General features: G+C 42.5%; 1 protein-coding gene across 1 annotated transcript; it reads right to left on the bottom strand.

Annotated features, from left to right (window-relative positions):
- Window positions 1-2,162: 2,162 nt before the first annotated feature.
- LOC118731455 (zinc finger protein 14-like) lies at window positions 2,163-16,343 on the bottom strand. Its single transcript, XM_045589286.1, is given in 5 exon segments — window positions 2,163-2,596; window positions 2,598-4,041; window positions 4,676-4,736; window positions 4,942-5,068; window positions 16,217-16,343. Coding segments are annotated over 5 exon segments (1,809 nt in total). The 5' UTR covers window positions 16,220-16,343; the 3' UTR covers window positions 2,163-2,422.
- Window positions 16,344-18,109: the final 1,766 nt, after the last annotated feature.

Below are 18,109 nucleotides of genomic sequence, written 5' to 3'. Positions count from 1 at the left end.
CTCGCAAGCATTGAAGCCTGAAACTGTCTCCTGGTGGGCACAGGTGGCTAAAAAGTAATCCACCCTCCAATAGGCCTTTGATGGGGATCTTGCGAAGACATCTGTGGAAAACTATACCTCTAAGAAAACGAAAACTGAAGAGTTGGTGGTGATTTTGAAGATACACTTGATTGAAGGGTAAGATATCCAAAAAATCAGCTGGAAGATGGTATTCTTGAAGTTCCTATGTATCTGTCTCCCTCTGTACGGTGGTGGCTCCAATATCGGACAGAATGACTTCTTGGCTTCTGCTCCCCAAATCCATACATGTGAGGATATTGGTATATTTTAACATGGAACCACAGAGAAAGTGATCCTGAAAAATCTACTTTCTACCACTCCCAAAAGAGGGAATGGCTCCAGCTGAAAAATTTTACCCTTTCACAGAACTCCTCTTTTTTTAAAATCCTCATCTGAAGATATGTTTTTATTGATTTGAGAGAGAGGGAGAGAGAGAGAGAAGGGGAGAAAGGGAGAGAGAAAGAGAGAGAGCCATAAGAAATATTGACCAGTTGCCTCCTGCCTGGAATCAAACCTGCAATCCTTTTGGTGGACAGAATGATACTCCAACTAACTGAGCCATCCAGCCAGAGCAGGTCTCTCTTCTTAAATCAACATATACTTACCACATGTTGGTCAAAAGAAAAAGGAAAAGTTTAACAGTAAAAATAATAACTCACATAAAACTTCATTCTTTCATAAACATAACAAAATTTACTCCAACTTTTTGTAAGAGTGGGAAAAGTAGGATTTTTTACACATACACCCCCCCAAAAAAAAAGACTTATTGAATAAGAAAGGGAGAATATATAATAGTGTAATAGACGAGAAATGTGCAGGAACTGTCACAAGGCCTGTAGGAAAGTCTCAACTTAAACCAAACTGTAATTTTTCAATAGCCCTTTAATACATACAAAAATAAACATCTTTAAAAAAATAAATCTAATTGCATATTATATAGAAATACACTTGAATTAACCCATAAATCTAAGACTTCAAAATATAAAAAGACAATGTCACTGATTGAATCACTACCTCATCATGTTATAGACTATTGCTAAAAGACAACTCGCAGAACTATTTCCCATATATCCATTTCTGAAAATAGTTTCAGTTGACCTTTGAATAACGTAAGTTTGAACTGCACAGTCCACTCATATTGGAGTTAAAATCTCTGTTAAAAAAAAAATTGGGAATCCATACATGCAGAGGCCCAGCTGAAGTTGTAGGTGGATTTTTGATGATGTAATCGGTCAATGTTCCTAACCTCCTCTCCCCCTTTCCAAGTGCCTACTTCAGTAAAAACCCAGTATTCAATGATGCACTATTTAGTAAGAAAAGAAGGAAGTTGGGTGAACATAATTTATAATTTTATTACCAACCCTTTAATGTTGAAAATTTTCTACAATATTATATGTATATGAATTTGTTTAATTCTCACCTGAGGATATGCTAGGATTATTAAAATTGGTTTGAGAGAGAGAGAAAGAGAGGGAGAGAGAAAGGGAGAGTGGGAGAGAGGGAGAGAGGGAAAGAAGAAGAAGAAGACAGAGAGAGTTACAATTTTATTACTAACCCTTTAATATTGAAAATTTTCTACAATATTATATATGAATTAATTTGTTTAATTCTCACCTGGGGATATGCTGGAATTTTTAAATTGATTTTACAGAGAGATAGAGAGGGAGAGGAAGAAGGAAAGGAAGAGGAAGAGAGGGAGGGAGAGAGAGAGGGAGAAGGGGAGAGAGAGGAGAGGGAGAGAGAGAAACATTGACATGAGAAAGAAAGATCCTTTCAGTTACTTCCCTTACACTCCCATACCAGAAATTGAACCAAAAACATGGGAATGTACCCTGACTGGACATCGAAACTACAGTCCTTTAGTGCATGGAAATGACACTACAACTGAGGGAATCACATCAGTCAGGGCTATATTAATTACTTTTCATCATGTATTCTTTTTTTTTTTTAATATATTTTATTGATATTTCACAGAGAGGAGGAAGGGAGAGACATAGAGAGTTAGAAACATCGATGAGAGAGAAACATCGACCAGCTGCCTCTTGCACACCCCCCACCAGGGATGTGCCCGAAACCAACGTACATGCCTTTGACCGGAATTGAACCTGGGACCTTTCAGTCCGCAGACCGACGCTCTACCACTGAGCCAAACAGGTTTCGGCTCATGTATTCTTACCATTATTTACATTTTCATATTTTTGGTGGAAGTTTTACAAGTAAGGGTATGGGCCAATTGAAGCATTTCCCACACTAATTACATTCAAGAGATCTGACCCAGTGAGTCCTTTCACATCTTCAGGAGAGAAATGACTGAAGGTTTTCCCACATGCCTCACATTTCCGTAGTTTCTCTGAGTACACTCTCACCTTGTGATTTTGAAGGATTTTGTTAAAGGCTTTTCTGCAGACCTGACATTCATAGTTCTTATTCCAGTGTGAGTTCTTTCATGTCCTTGCAAGGAACTATGTTCATTGTAGGCTTTACCACATTGTTTTCATTCATCTTGTCTGTTTTCAGTGTGAATTCTTTTGTCTCCAATGCAAACTAAGGCAAGTGAATGCTTCCCCACACTCTTTACAAGGATACGTGTTATGTCAAGTATGCATTTTCACATGTCTTTTAAGGGATTTTCGAGAAATGAAGGCTTTACCGCAATGTTTACATCCAAAGGGCTTCTCTCCAGTGTGAGTCCTTTCGTGTATTTTTAAGAAACTGTAGGATATGAAGGCCTTTCCACACTGCTTACATCCATAGGGTCTCTCCCCATTGTGGATTCTTTCGTGGATTCGAAGATTACTGGGATATCTGAATGCTTTACTGCATTTTTTACAGACATAAGGTTGCTCTCCTTTGTGAATCCTTTTGTGCATTTGAAAATAACCGGAATATCGGAAGGATTTTTCGCACTCCTTGCATTTGTAAGGTCTCTCTCCTGTGTGAGTTCTTCCATGTGTTTGTAAGTTACCAGAAGACCTGAAGGCTTTCCCACATTCTTTACATCCATAGGGTTTCTCTCCTGTGTGCGCCCTTTTATGAATTTGTAAGGAGTTAGAACTCCTGAAGGTTTTCTCACATTCTTTACACTTATACCGCTTTTCTGCAATATGAGTTGTTTCGTGTTTTCGGAGGTAATTGGGAGCGCTGAATGCTTTACCACAATGCTTGCACTCATAGGGTTTCTCTCCCGTGTGAGACCTTTCGTGTATCTGTAAGGACCTGTAATTAGTGAAGGCCTTTCCGCATTCCTTACACTCATAGGGTTTTTCTCCTTTGTGAGTTCTTCTGTGTTGTTGTAAGGCACTGTACGATCGGAAGGCCTTTCCGCATTCTTGACATGCGTAGGGTTTCTCTTCAGTGTGAGTTGCTTCATGTATTCGAAGGTAACTGGGATACATGAATGCCTTACCGCATTTTTGGCATAGGTAGGGCTTCTCTTCCGTGTGATTTCTTTCGTGTCTCTGAAAACTTTTAGGACACCTGAAGGCTTTCCCACAGTGTTTACATCGATAGGGCTTCTCTCCTGTGTGGGTTCTCTCGCATATTTGCAGTGCAGCGGAAGAACTGAAGGTTTTCCCACACACCTTACATTTATAAGGAGCATCGACAGTGTGTGTGATCTTGTGTCTCTGGAGGGCTTTGAGCCACATAAATGTTTTCCCACATTCCTCACATTTATAAGGCTTCTCAACGTTGTGATTTTGTTTGTGTTTTTCAAAACACTGAACATAACGGAACGCTCGCCCACATGTGTCACATTTATATGGCTTCTCTCCATACTTATAATACTCAGCCGGCTTGTGTCCAGAGTGACACCTCGTGTGCCTATTACTGTGTGAATGATCCATGATGACGTTTCCATGCACACTGTCTTCCCAGGGTTTTACTGATGGAAACATTTTCTTCTTCACATTAATATTGGGAATAAAGCTGAAGTTTTCCCCATTTTTTTCTCCTTTACAGGGCCTCTCAACCATATGAATTCTGGAGGAGGAAGGGGGAATAAAGAAGCACATTATTAACAATTTATTTATTAGTGATGTTATGTATTTATTAGTAGAATATTTGAAGAATATTTTTTTATCATTTATAGCAAAATTGTAAATATTCTGCTTGATGCTTGTTGTTTGAAATAGAACACACTGAAAACTCTAAAAGACAACTTTGCCTTGCAATTATTAAAACAGTGACATTCACATATACAGTTTATTAATGCTGTCTCCATGGGAACTAGTTTGCAAAAGTGAACACCTATGTCATATATAAGAAAGTAATTTGGTGAAAATTTCTGGGAAGTAATTAATTTGAAGCAGGGGTTATTTTGTCTCCTTCTTTTTCTTCTTCTTCATCGTCACCCAAAGATATTTTTCCATTGATCTTTTAGAAAATGTGGAAGAGAGAGAGGGAAAGACAGAAACATTGATGTGAGAGAAACACATTGATTGGTTGCCTCCTGCATGTGCCTTAACCAGGGCCTGCGCCAGGGAAGAGCCTGCAACCAAGGTAAGTGCCCTTCACTGGAATCGAGCCTGGGACCTTTTGATCCACAGGCAACACTTTATCCACTGAGCCAAACCAGCTAGGGCTGTGAGACCCTGCTTTCTACTGTGTGACTCACCTTTGATTTCTCTGTTGGTTTTTGTACTGATCTTCCATATCAACATCTTCCCATTTTTTACCTATAAAGCAGACCCAGAGAAAGCATTCCAAAGTATTAGAAATTATAGAACATTTATTAGATTTTAGTTCTATAATTAGCTAAGACCATGCCCAGTTTATTTACCAGTGTCCTCCCTTCCCACATTATACACCTTAAGACAATGTTGAAGGATAAGAAATATTTGTCCTCTAAATGAGGAAGTGAAGGGAACTTGTCATCCTTACCTGTGGAAACCAGATTCCTGAAGGTTTCCAGCATCACATCTCTGTAGAGTATCTTCTGTGAAGGCTCCAGTAAGGCCCACTCCTCCAGACTGAAGTTCACAGCCACATCCTCAAAGGCCACAAAGTCCTAAAATATCCCCAAATGTGTGTACAGTAGGATGAGTGAGACTGACTGTACTGGACATGTAGACTCCATTTATAAGAAGGTAACATCTGATTCTAACATTTCCAAACATTTATACTATGAGTTAATCAATAACTTACTCTATGTACACTTAATTTTTTATAAAATTAATGCCATCATAAGCAAGTAAAAATTACCACATTTTTACTGTGATCACATTACATCATAACTTTCTCTTATGTCAGGGTTCAGAGAATACTGAAAATGACAGACATGTTACACTAATAAAATAAATATTATTATTTTAAAACCATCTGCCCTGGCAGATGTGGCTCAGTTGGTTGGGCATTGTTCCATGCACCAAAAGGTTGCTGGTTGGATTCCTGGTCAGGGCACATACCCCAGTTGTGGGCTCAATCCCCAGTGGGGGGCGTGCTGGAGGCAGCTGATTGATGTTCACTCTCACGTTGATGTTTCTTTTTTTCTCTCACTCTCCCAACCTCTCTCTCTAAAAAGCAATTTATATATATATATATATATATATATATATATATATATATATATATATATATATATATATATGTGTGTGTGTGTGTGTGTGTGTGTGTGTGTGTGTGTATGTATGTATATATACATATATACATATATACATATAACATATACATATATATATCCCCTATCCTCATGTGCATCAGAGCTGCTTCAGAGGCAGAATAGGATGAAGGTAGGGGGATTGCTTGGCAAGTGGAATAAGGGAAACTGAGAGAAAATAATTAAACAAGGCCAAACAACATGAGCAATTTACAGGCAGCTAATGAGTCACAAGGTTTTATCTTCTCTAACCAAGGACACTAAGGAGCAAATGGTTTGCAAATTCCAGACTGTCCAGGGACAGAATGGCCTCCATCCCAGACCCTCTACAATGAGGTTCTTGGTGACATCTTTAAAAATGAGCCGAGACCGGTTTGGCTCAATGGATAGAGTGTCGGCTTGGGGACTGAAGGGTCCCGGGTTCGATTCTGGTCAAGGGCATGTACCTTGGTTGTGGGCATATCCCCAGTGGGGGGTGTGCAAGAGGCAGCTGATCGATGACTCTCTCTCATCGATGTTTCTAACTCTCTATCTCTCTCCCTTCCTCTCTGTACAAAATCAATAAAATATATATATATTTTTTTTAAATGAAACTAACCAGCCCTAGCCAGTTTGACTCACTAGACAGAGTGTAGATTGAAGGTTCCTGGTTTGATTCTGGCCAAGGGCAAATGCTTGGATTGTGGGCTCAATCCCCAGTAGGGAGCATGCAGGAGGCAGCCTATCAGATTCTCTCTCATCATTTATGTTTCTATCTCTATCTTCCTCACCCTTCCTCTCTGAAATAAATAAATAAATAAATAAATAAATAAGAAACTAACCAGAAAATAAAATAACCCCTGACCCCTCTATATGCACATTTTGATGAGTCAACATATTGAAGGACACACCTGAAAAGCTAATGAATATCCCTGTAGGAGTTTGGGAGAGAGAGAGAGAGAGAGAGAGAGAGAGAGAGAGAGAGAGAGAGAGAGAGAGGGAGAGAGAAAAGCTTCAAGACAAAGAAGCTATCTTAAGATTTTTCAAGAGCACATACACACCTTGTAATAATCTGAACAATTAAGATTTAAAAAAAAAAAAAAAAAAAAACAGCCAAAACCGGTTTGGCTCAATGGATAGAGCATCGGCTTGGGGACTGAAGGACCGGGGTTCGATTCCGGTCAAGGGCATGTACCTTGGTTGCGGGCATATCCCCAGTGGGGGTTGTGCAAGAGGCAGCTGATCGATGACTCTCTCTCATCGATGTTTCTGACTCTGTATCTCTCTCCCTTCCTCTCTGTACAAAATCAATAAAATATATTTTTAAAAAACAAAAACAAAAAAACACTCTTCTGGAATTCTGTGTCAAACAAAATTATCCTTCAAGAACAAAAGAAAAATAAAGTCTTTGATAACAAAAATTGGAATAATTTGTCATGAATATACTTACTTTGAAGGAAATGGTAATCAGCCCTAGCTGGTTGCTCAGTGGTTAGAGATCTGGCCCACAGACTGAAGGGTCATTGGTTTGATTCTGTTCAAGGGCACATACCTCAGTTGCAGGTTTGACCCCCAGCCGGGTCAGGGTGCATGCAGGAGGCAACCAATAGATGTGTGCTTCTCCCATCCATGTTTCTTTCTGTTTCTACTCCTCCTTTCCATTCTCTCTAAAAATATCCTCAGGTGAGGATTAACAAGAAAGAAAGAAATTCTATTCATCAGAAAGAATGTAAATGATGGGGGAAAAAAAAAAAGAATGTAAATGATGAAGGTGGTCAATTAGAAAAAGAAAAAATTAAGGTATAATTAATAACTTTTATATTTCTTATCATAATTTATATAACAGATGACAGTTTATTTAAAATAATATAGGTTTAAACTTAAAATAATAATAAAGAGGTCCATTCTCCAAGGAGGCATAGCAATCAACATGTGTATGGGCATAACAACGGACAAGCAAGATACATGGGGCAAAGCTGATAGAATGCCGGGGGGAATGGATAAGTCCACTCTATCACTGCAGATTTCAACAACCCATATCATGAATAATAAGTGCCAGCAGCCATGAAAACATCAAGCACAGAGATTACCCCTACCCCAAATATGTAAACATTTAATAACACAAGTTCTAAGTAACACATGAAATCAAAGATGAACTCTCAAGAGTAAAACAATTACTTTGAACTACATAAAATAAAAGTAAAATTTATCAAAGGTTATGGGCTGCAGCGACAGCAGTGCCCAAAGGGTAATTTATCAATATAACATCAAACAAATACACTAAAAAAAAAATCTATACTTATTAACATAAGCATACAATTACAAACAATAAAGAGAACTATTAAATCAAAGGTAAGCAGAATTAAAGAAAAAATGCATACATACTAGGAATACTATCCAGCCATAAGAAAAGATGAAATGCTATTTGCAACAACATGAATGAACCTTGAGAATATGATGGTAAGTGAAATAAGTAGGTTAAAAAAAACCTAAGAATATATGATTTCATCATATGTGGGGTATAAAACTGAAACTCATAGACAACAGTATGGTAGTTACCAGAGGGAAGCGGGAGTGGGAGAATAGTTAGGGTGAGAGGACCAAATATATGGTGATGGAAGATTATTTGATTTTCAGTGGTGGGCACACAATACAATATACAGATCATGTATCATAAAAATGTACACTAGAAACCTATATGATCTTATTAACCAATGTCACCCCCCAAGAGTAATAAAAAAATAAGACAGAAAAATAATATAATTGTGTGAAATCATTTTAAAAAATAAAACAAAAGTGGGTTCTCAGTAAAAATTGATAAACATCTACTTAAAATAACAAAGAAAAAAGCAAGACAGAAATTACATCATGGGTAACTCTAACTCCAAGAGGTACAAGAGGTGGTAACTGAAGCCTGATAATGAAGGAGTCTCAGAGGCCATTACCAGCTGTGCCTGTTGCGCTATTTAAACAGCCTAGAATCTTCTACAATAGGGGTGCCCATTCAAGGTGGGACAGTGGGCCATTAATGGCATAAATGAACTCAGGTAAATTTGTTAACAAGAAATATATTGCCTCCCAAACACACACACACACACACACACACACACACACACACACAATCTACGCCACGTAGTGGTTGCCGAGAGACTATTTCATTGTGTTGTCATTTTATTTTTAATTTCTGGTTAATCCTGACACAAGGATATTTTCCCATTGAATTTTAGAGATAATTGAAGGAAGAGACAGAGAGAGACAGAGATATGAGAGAGATAGGCTGATGCTCTATCCACTGAACCAAACCAGCTAGGGTCCATCCACTTTATTTTTTTTTTAATATATTTTATTGATTTTTTTTTTTTTTTTTTTTTTTTTACAGAGAGGGAGAGTGATAGAGGAAGGGAGAGTGAATGAGAGAGAAACATTGATCAGCTGCCTCCTACACACCTCCCACTGGGGATGTACATGCCCTTGACCAGAATTGAACCTGGGACCCTTTAGTCTGCAGGCCAACGCCCTATCCACTGAGCCACACCAGTCAGGGCCCATCCATTTCCTTTAGGTATGTCAAATGAATGTCCACAAGGGGGATGTCATGATGTCATGTCACGCCTGCTCTCCCAGCGGAGGTGAGTGCCGTTCTGCGGAGACTGTGTGAGCGGTAATGGCACTGCAGCTCCCTGAGAGGAACCAGGGAAAGGTATGTCCCTTCAAGGTGAAGCCCAACTCAAGCTGAGAGACTGTTGAAACAGACACTAAACAGAACAGACCAGCCTACACTTATGAGAGCAGAATCCGTACCTGTCGCTGAGTCGGCAAGTCCACGGTGGCTGGGTCCTGGGGACAGGGGGTTATTTGGTGTGACCACACCTCTGTGAGGTGCCATTCTTTCTTTTCAGGTTCAAGTACATGCCCAATGCAGCTGTTCGAGGGATAGCTGGAGGCAATCGTGTCTTCCTAAAAGGTTTCTTAGAACAGTGTTCAACGCTTCAAGCCCCTGTTTAATTTACACTGGGCCATATCATCTAACTTTCCTAAGGGGTGATAACCACCAAGTCCCCTTTTGTGCCGCTAAATTGGAAGTGGCAAATAGTATTTTATGTTACTTAAATTCACGAATTATTGTTTAGGAGTTTTCCTGCTCAATAAGGAATATTTGAGGAGAATAGGTGTTATAATAATAATAAAGTAAGGATGGCCCTCAAAAGTGTTTTTATTTGTTTATTTTATAAATCCTCACCCGAGGATATTTTTTTGTCATTGCTTTTCAGAGTGGAGGGAGAAAGTATGAGAGGGAGGTGGAGAAGGAAAGAGAGAGAGAGAGAGAGAGAGAGAGAGAGAGAGAGAGAGAGAGAGAGAGAGAGAGATGGATGTGAGAGAGACCACATGGACTGGTTGTGTCCCACACGGGCCCTGAAAACCCAGGCAGGGAGGGAACCTGAGACCCTCAGGTGTGCAGGCCTATGCTCTAACCTCTGAGCAACCGGCCAGGGCAAAAATGTTTTACTAAGTGAACTAAGCCAGACAGACAAAGACAAACACTGTATAATTTCACTGATATCTAAAAAGAACAAAACCAGTCAACAAACAAAACAGAAACAAAATCAGAGATACAGGGAACAGACTGATGGTTGCCAGAGAAGTGAGGAGTGGAGAGGTGGGAGAAAAGGGTGAAGAGGTATAAGAGGTACAGCCCAGGCCAGTGTGCTCCATGGTTAGAGCGTCAGCTCTCGGACCAAAGGGTCTTGGATTTGTTTCCCGGTCAAGGGCATGTACCTGTGTGGCAGGTTTGATCCCTGATCGGGGGAGCATATGGGAGGCAACCAATCAACATCAATGTTTCTTCTCTCCGTCCTGCCTTCCTCTCTCTTCCCCCTCCCACCCTCTCTCTCTTCTACTCTTTAAAAATCAATGGAAAAATATCCTCAGGTGAGGATTAATTAAAATAAAATAAAAAAGGAAGAAGAGTTACAGACTTCCAGTTATATAATAAATAAGTCACAGGAATTTAATGGACAGCATAAAGAAAATAGTCAATACTATTGTAATAACTTTGAAAGGTGACAAATACTGACTTATTTGCTGATCACATCCTAAAGTATAAAAGTTTTAAATTATCATGTTATAATCTGAAAATACTATGATATTATATGTCAACTATAATTTAACATGAAATAAATCACAACTTACAAAATATAAAAAGAGCCGAAACCGGTTTGGCTCAGTGGTAGAGTGTCGGTCTGCGAACTGAAAGGTCCCAGGTTCGATTCCGGTCAAGGGCATGTACATTGGTTGCGGGCAAATCCCCGGTGGGGGGTGTGCAGGAGGCAGCTGGTCGATGTTTCTCTCTCATCGACGTTTCTAGCTCTCTATCTCTCTCCCTTCCTCTCTGTAAAAAAATCAATAAAATTTATTTTAAAAAAAGAGAGCCGAAACCAGTTTGGCTCAGTGGTAGAGCATCGGTCTGCGGACTGAAAGGTCCCAGGTTCGATTCCGGTCAAGGGCATGTACATTGGTTGCGGGCACATCCCTGGTAGGGGGTGTGCAAGAGGCAGGTGGTCGATGTTTCTCCCTCATCGACGTTTCTAGCTCTCTATCTCTCTCCCTTCCTCTCTGTAAAAAATCAATAAAATATATTTTTAAAAAAGAGAGAGAGAGAGAGAGAGAAACCTGCTTTTTAAGGAATAACCATCTGATGGTGTCACCAAATTCATAGGCTACAATGAGCCTAGTAATCACCTATAACTTATCTAAATTTCAAGGAGAACTTGGCCTCAGTCACATCTTCACTGTAAATTAAAGTGACCAGACTTCCCGCTTTTGGCGGGACAGTCCCGATATTTAGCAATTTGTCCCGCGTCCCATGGCATTTTAAAAATGTCCCGATTTTTGGAAAGATTCTTTTAACTCATTTGGACTTTTTTAAAACGCCACGGGACGCGGGACAAATTGTTAAAAATCGGGGCTATCCCGCCAAAAGCGGGACGTCTGGTCACCTTACAAATGCACAGATAGGTTCCAAACAAAACTTCAGACCCAAAGCACCGCCAGGAAGACCCTATTCCCATACTTCTATTCTCCCCAAAAAAACAAACGATCAATAATGACACCCAGAATCCTTTGTATATAAAACACGGCTCAGTGGGGTCCCCTAACCGCCTCACTGTGCCATAAGGAGACTCTGGGAGTCGTCCCCGGTGGCCCAGAGGGTCAGGGTCTGTGCTCCCCAGGGGCAGGCGCAGCAGCAGAGGCAAAGCAACCTGGGAGCCTCTGGTGTTAGGGATGTGGGCTCAGCCTGCTCCCTGCAGGCTGCCTCTCCCTGTCCCTTCTCTTTCTCTCGGAAATAACTGCTCTTCAAGGAGTGAGCACCTTAAGAGCTCATCTCATTCACAGGGTACAATCATCCTCGTTCCCCCTGAGAACACCCTCCTATTGAGGGGACCCCGGCCTCAGCCACTCCTGCACATTAAAGTCACAGGTAGGTTCCAGCCAACACATTGTCCCAGGACCACTCACCGTAAGGAGAGCTTCATTCCCAACCTCCTGCTGCCAGACATCAAGGAGTGGCTAAACCTGCCACCCCAGATCCTCTGAGCACAGAACCCAGGCTGTGAGGTCAGCAATGCAACCCAGGGCAGCACAGCTCCAGGGACGGGCTCCCCGCAGGCAGCTGAGCCAGAGCAGGAGTCTCCAGGTTATCAGCCAGACAGATAATGACAGGGGAAAGGAGGGGCAGGGCTTAGGTTTTCAGTAAACAAATATCACAAGTGTGAATCTACTCTCCTTCCAAGAACAAATAGCAGTAAGGAAAATGGGAATTCTCACTGGCTTGTTTGTACATAAACACTAACAAGATGATCAAAAGTGATTGAAATTGATTACTTGAGGGTGGATGGAGTAAGAGCACAAGGGTAGAGCAGGATATACCAGTATAGGCAGGAAGTCTCCTTACATTAGTTTCCTAGCTTAGAAACGGAATTAACCTTCCAATATACTATTTCTTTTTTTTAAAAGGAAAAATGCCCAGCCTGCTCAGTCGTTGTCAATCTATGAATCAGGAGGTCACGGTTTGATTCCCAGTCAATGCTCCCTCCCTGAGGTTTCCATTCTTACAGTGAGGAAACCCTCAGCCTGAAACCTCCCAATGTGTAACCCTCTGTCCATCGAACAGAAGCCCTGGTCTTCACAGACCGCTCAGTGAACACACATACACTCTGGATGCAAAATATCCAGACCTCAGGAGCAATAATTACAACCTCAGAGAGGGCTTCAACACTGCACCCGCCCGGCACTCACAGCTCATTTCCAGGATGCTGTAGCTTTTCTCATGAAACTACTTGAACACATCTGCTCTGCAAAAGGACACCCTAGAATTGTATTTGTTTTGTTTTAAATATGTTTTTATTGATTTCAGAAAGGAAGGTAGAAGGTGAGAAAGATAGAAACATCAAGGATGAGAGAGAATCATTGATTGGCTGCCTCCTGTATGCTCCACACACACACACCCTCCGTCCCCACTGCGTTGGAACCAAAACCCAAGCAGGTGCCCTAACCAGGAATGGAACCTTGATATCTTGGTTTGTAGGTCAATGCTCAACCACTGAGCCACACCAGCAGGGCTGGAATTGTATTTGAAAACACCCTGTCTACATAAGAAATGTCCAAAGCCTGCAGATAATTTTTATGAGTTTATTTGGGCCAAGACTGATGACAATTGACAGGAATCAAGATCTAAAATGTTCCAAAGAATAACAATTTTGCAGTTTCTTTTATACTCTTGATATTAAGGAGGGGCTATAAGGAAGATCACTTGAGGGAGGAAAAAGCAAAGGGGGATTGGATTACAGGATAATTAACAAGATGGTGTGCTCTCTTTAAGAATAATAATTAGTGCATTTTATTCTTTTTATTTTTTTTAATATTTTTTTTATTAATTTCAGAGAGGAAGGAAGAGAGATAGAAACATCAGTGATGACAGAGAGTAATTGGTTGCCTTCTGCATGGCCCGACTGGGGATCAAGCCCAAAACCTGGGCATGTGCTCCGACCAGAAATTGAACCATGACCTCCTGGTTAATATGTCAAGGCTCAACCCTGAGCCCCATCAGTCCGGCTAATTACGACATTTTAAAAAATATATATTTTATTGATTTTTCTTACAGAGAGGAAGGAAGAGGGATAGAGAGTTTGGAACATTGATGAGAGAGAAACATTGATCCGCTGCCTCCTGCACACCCCCTCCTGAGGATGTGCCCGCAACCAAGGTACATGCCCTTGACCAGAATGGAACCTGGGACCCTCAAGTCCGCAGGTGGAAGCTCTATCCACTGAGCCAAACCAGTTGGGGCTAATTACGGCATTTTCAAGGTGTGTTACTCCAGATGCACAAGAATAATGGGTAGGGCTGTCTTAGAACCTCTGACTAATGGAGTTGTAGGCCTGAGGCCTGGCTATCCACCAGGACCTGCCCAACTAAGAATGTGACCAGATCACCCACGAGATTACTTTTCACTGCCCCCCCCCTTCTGTTTTCTGGTCCACAACTTAAAAGCAAAAAAAACTTCAGAAACGCACTGCACATTCTCAGGAGAAAAGAATGGAAGAACTCTATCAGGCCCACTGTATAGCTATAAGAATGTAATACTGAAGATTTTAATTTTTTCAGAGTTTACCTTTTGTCCCTGTTTGGAACTACTTTATACTGTCTTTCAAACTCTACTGGTGAAAAACAATTTTTTCCTAATGAGGAAAAATGAGACACACCCGTCAATAAAGATTTTCAAGGTGACAGAGTCAGGGAGGGGCAGTGCTGGCAAAAGAGAACACTCAGGCCTCAGGCCGGTTTGGCTCAGTGGATAGAGCATCAGCCTGCAGAATGAAAGGTCCCGGGTTCGATTCCAGTCAAGGGCATGTACCTTGGTTGCAGGCACATCCACAGTGGGGGCTGTGCAGGAGGCAGCTGATGGATGTTTCTCTCTCATCGATGTTTCTAACTCTCTATCCCTCTCTCTTCCTCTCTGTACAAAATCAATAAAATATAGTTTTTTTAAAAAAGAGAACACTCGGGAAAAGTTTCCCCAAAATAGAGGAAGCTCCACCCACAGGCCTTCCCATAGGATTGCCTGTGCCCAGGCAAGACCCTGGGAAAAGAGGCAAAAGGATTTCACACCACATATTTCAGGCAGCTATTCTAGGATTCTTTTTTCCCTATAAAATATTCACAGACAAATATAAATCTTAAAAAGAGGACATTCCATTACCCTGTTAGGAAATATATAAACTAGGAAAACATGGGATCTGTTTGAAAGGCACCCCGGGGGACCAATCATTGAAAAGGATTCTGTGATTCAGACGGGTATTCGCCTTTGGGGATGCACACAGGGCGTTTGTGTACTTCATGCCAGTCCCAAGCGACTCACTGGGGTGACAGGGTCACGGTATGGAGACCCTGCTCCCAACATATTTGAAAAAGTCGCCAGAAAAGGGGCACCCAGGGCAGTGTGAAAGAAAAGAGCCACATGCTAACCTGACAAGCTCAGGGAAGGCCTGCGTGGCAGTCTGGCAAACTCAGAGGCTTAATATAACCACAAAAGATGGTTTGAAAATTAAATATCTATCTACAAACAGGTTATAGTGGGTAGTCATGTCCCAGATATTTCACCTGACAAAGATCAACTTTGATCTTCTTTACTGAGCCCATCTGCCTTCCTGCCTCTAAGATAACCTGTCTGTGAGATGTCTGGGTAACTTGTAACTTCCTTTTTACCTCGGACCCCTCAGGGCACAAAAAATGGCCCTGAGACATTCCCTCATTGTTATTGTTATCAAGTTAATTGTCATCTGTTAATTACGTTAGAGCATCCTGTGTCCATCTCTGTAAAAGAAGCTCCTGTCCATCATTTCACCTTGTACCCTATCCCAGAGGTTTCCCCGCTCTGCTCTGTCCCACCTCCCTGATCCATCACCAGTGGATTTCATGTAGCTCACCTACAGCCCTTTCCTTTGACTGCAATGTATAACTATAGAAATGTAACCCGCCATTCTCCGGAGCATTATCTCAATCCGTTGAGGTTCTGCTTCCCGGCATACGTGACAGTTTGGCTCAAATAAACTCACAAAAATTCTTTACAGGTTTCAATGGGTGGTTGTTGTTTTTTTTCCTTTAATGGCAGGAAGGAGAAACTGGAGGCGCCACATTCCACAGCTGCTTTCACCAACAGACCCAGAGCCCGAGCCGGGACTGCCCTTTGATGGCCCGCCCTGCAGGCCAGCACCCTCTGGGAGGGGCGGGGGCTGCAAAGCAGATCTGTCAGCAGAGGCTGTGGGCCCCGGCCAACGTCGCTGGGCACAGGGACTGGACAAGACAGCCGGGAGGGATGGGGGGGGGGGAAACAACTGGGGGGTCGGCTGCCAGCTCAGCCCCCGCGCTGTGTGCCGAAGGGGACCCCGGTGTCAGCAGAGCCTGGGGAACGGGGTCTGCAGGCTCCGGCTCTGACCGTGGGGAGGCGGGTCCAGCATCGGCCGCCCGGACGCTCCCTCCGGGCCCCTGTGCCCATCTGTGCGGCTGGCCCTGCGCACTCACCATCGCCGGGTCTCCTGGCTCTCCGAGCCCCTCCCTGAGCCCGGGGTCTTTGTGGATCCCAGGGGCGCAGAGGCTGCCACGGGGACCCTTAGGGAGGGGGGCACGCTGCCACCATCCAGCTCTGACATCCAGCCTAGGAGGTGAGTGGCCCCGCCCACCTGCCCCAGCGGGGCCCCTGATTGGACAGAAATCCATGCACATCTCTTTCCGCCTCCCTGACAGCTGGCTGCCAGGACGAGGACGGGGAGTCAGGGAAACCCTCCCTGCTTCCACGTTCAACAGCAGCTCCTGCAGGGCTTGGGCAAGCATACGGGCTGATGGAGTAAGTCTCACCAGCTCAGGACCCGAAAGCAACCTCACAGGGCCCTCAGACCATGGAGGGCAGCCACTCCTCAGGCCTGTAACTTTTTTTTTTTAGGCCTGTAACTTTTAATTTTTTTAATATTTATTTTCCATCACCATTCATGCCCCTTATATACCCTGTTGAATATGGTCGGCAAACTCCTTAGTCAACAGAGCCAAATATCAACAGGACAACGATGGAAATTTCTTTGGAGAGCCACATTCTTTAAACTTGTTAATGAAGAAAAAACATTGAAATCTGTAAAGAATTTTTGTGAGTTTATCTCAGCCAAACTGTCCGCATATGCCAGGAAGCAGAACCTCAGCAGATTGAGATAATGCTCCGGAGAATGGCGGGTTACATTTCTATATTTATACATTGTAATTAAAGGAAAGGGACATAGGTGAGTTACATGAAATTCATTGGTGATAGATCAGGGAGGTGGGACAAAGCGGAGCGGGGAAACCTCTGGGATAGGGTACAAAGTGAAATGATGGACAGGAGCTTCTTTTGGACACAGGATGCTCTAACGTAGGGGTGTCGAACTCAATCAGAGAAGGGGCCAAAATCTAAAATCCAGCCTAAATCGCGGGCCGAATGGTTTACTGAACAGTCATAAACTGTCATTGTGATGGAAACGCAGCGGAGTGCAGTGATGACAGCGCGGTGCGGGCCACATAGCAAGGCCTGGCGGGACGGATTTAGCCCGAGGGCCTTGTGTTCGACACGTGTGCTCTAACGTAATTAACAGTTGACAATTAACTTGATAACAATAACAATGAGGGAATGTCTCAGGGCCATTTGTTGTGCCCTGAGGGGTCCAGGGTAAAAAGGAAGTTACAAGTTACCCAGACATCTCACAGATAGGTTATCTTAGAGGCAGGAAAGCAGATGGGCTCAGTAAAAAAAGATCAAAGTTGATCTTTGTCAGGTGAAATATCTGGGACATGACTACCCACTATAACCTGTTTGTAGTTAGATGTTAAAATTTTAAACCATCTTTTGTGGTTATTTTAGGTCTCTGAGTTTGCAAGACTGCCACGCAGGCCTTCCCTGAGCTTGTCAGGTTAGCATGTGGCTCTTTTCTTTCACAAACTTAAACTTCTTCTAACGCCACTTCTTCAAAATAGACTCGCGCAGGCTGTGGTATTTTGTGGAAGAGCCACAATCAAGGGGCCAAAGAGCTGCATGTGGCTCTCGAGCCGCAGTTTGCCGTCCATGTTCCATCTCCACCATCACCATCCCCACCCCTCACCCCCTGCAATCATCGGACTGTGAGACCTGTAACTTCTTCAGGAAAAGGTTTATTTTCCCCTTAAGCCCGGTCCACGGTGTTTGTGCATCAAGGTTAAAACACCTCTGAAATGGCAGATTAATTCTTTTCTGCAGATCCTCGCAAGGAAACGCTAGATCTTACTGCCTAGATATCATTCCACATTAATGTGCTTTTTATTCAGTCATAACAAGTTCCCGCCTTGCTTTCCCTCGCTTTCTCAGTCTACCACCAATGGATGCCATGTAATCTTTTTCACTTCCCCTCTTTTATTTCC

The sequence above is a fragment of the Pipistrellus kuhlii genome, unplaced genomic scaffold (assembly GCF_014108245.1).
Source record: "Pipistrellus kuhlii isolate mPipKuh1 unplaced genomic scaffold, mPipKuh1.p scaffold_m20_p_30, whole genome shotgun sequence".
In the NCBI taxonomy this organism is placed as follows: domain Eukaryota; kingdom Metazoa; phylum Chordata; class Mammalia; order Chiroptera; family Vespertilionidae; genus Pipistrellus; species Pipistrellus kuhlii.
The sequence above is the reverse complement of the archived record's forward strand: the minus strand, read 5'-3'. Positions and strand labels throughout refer to the sequence as shown.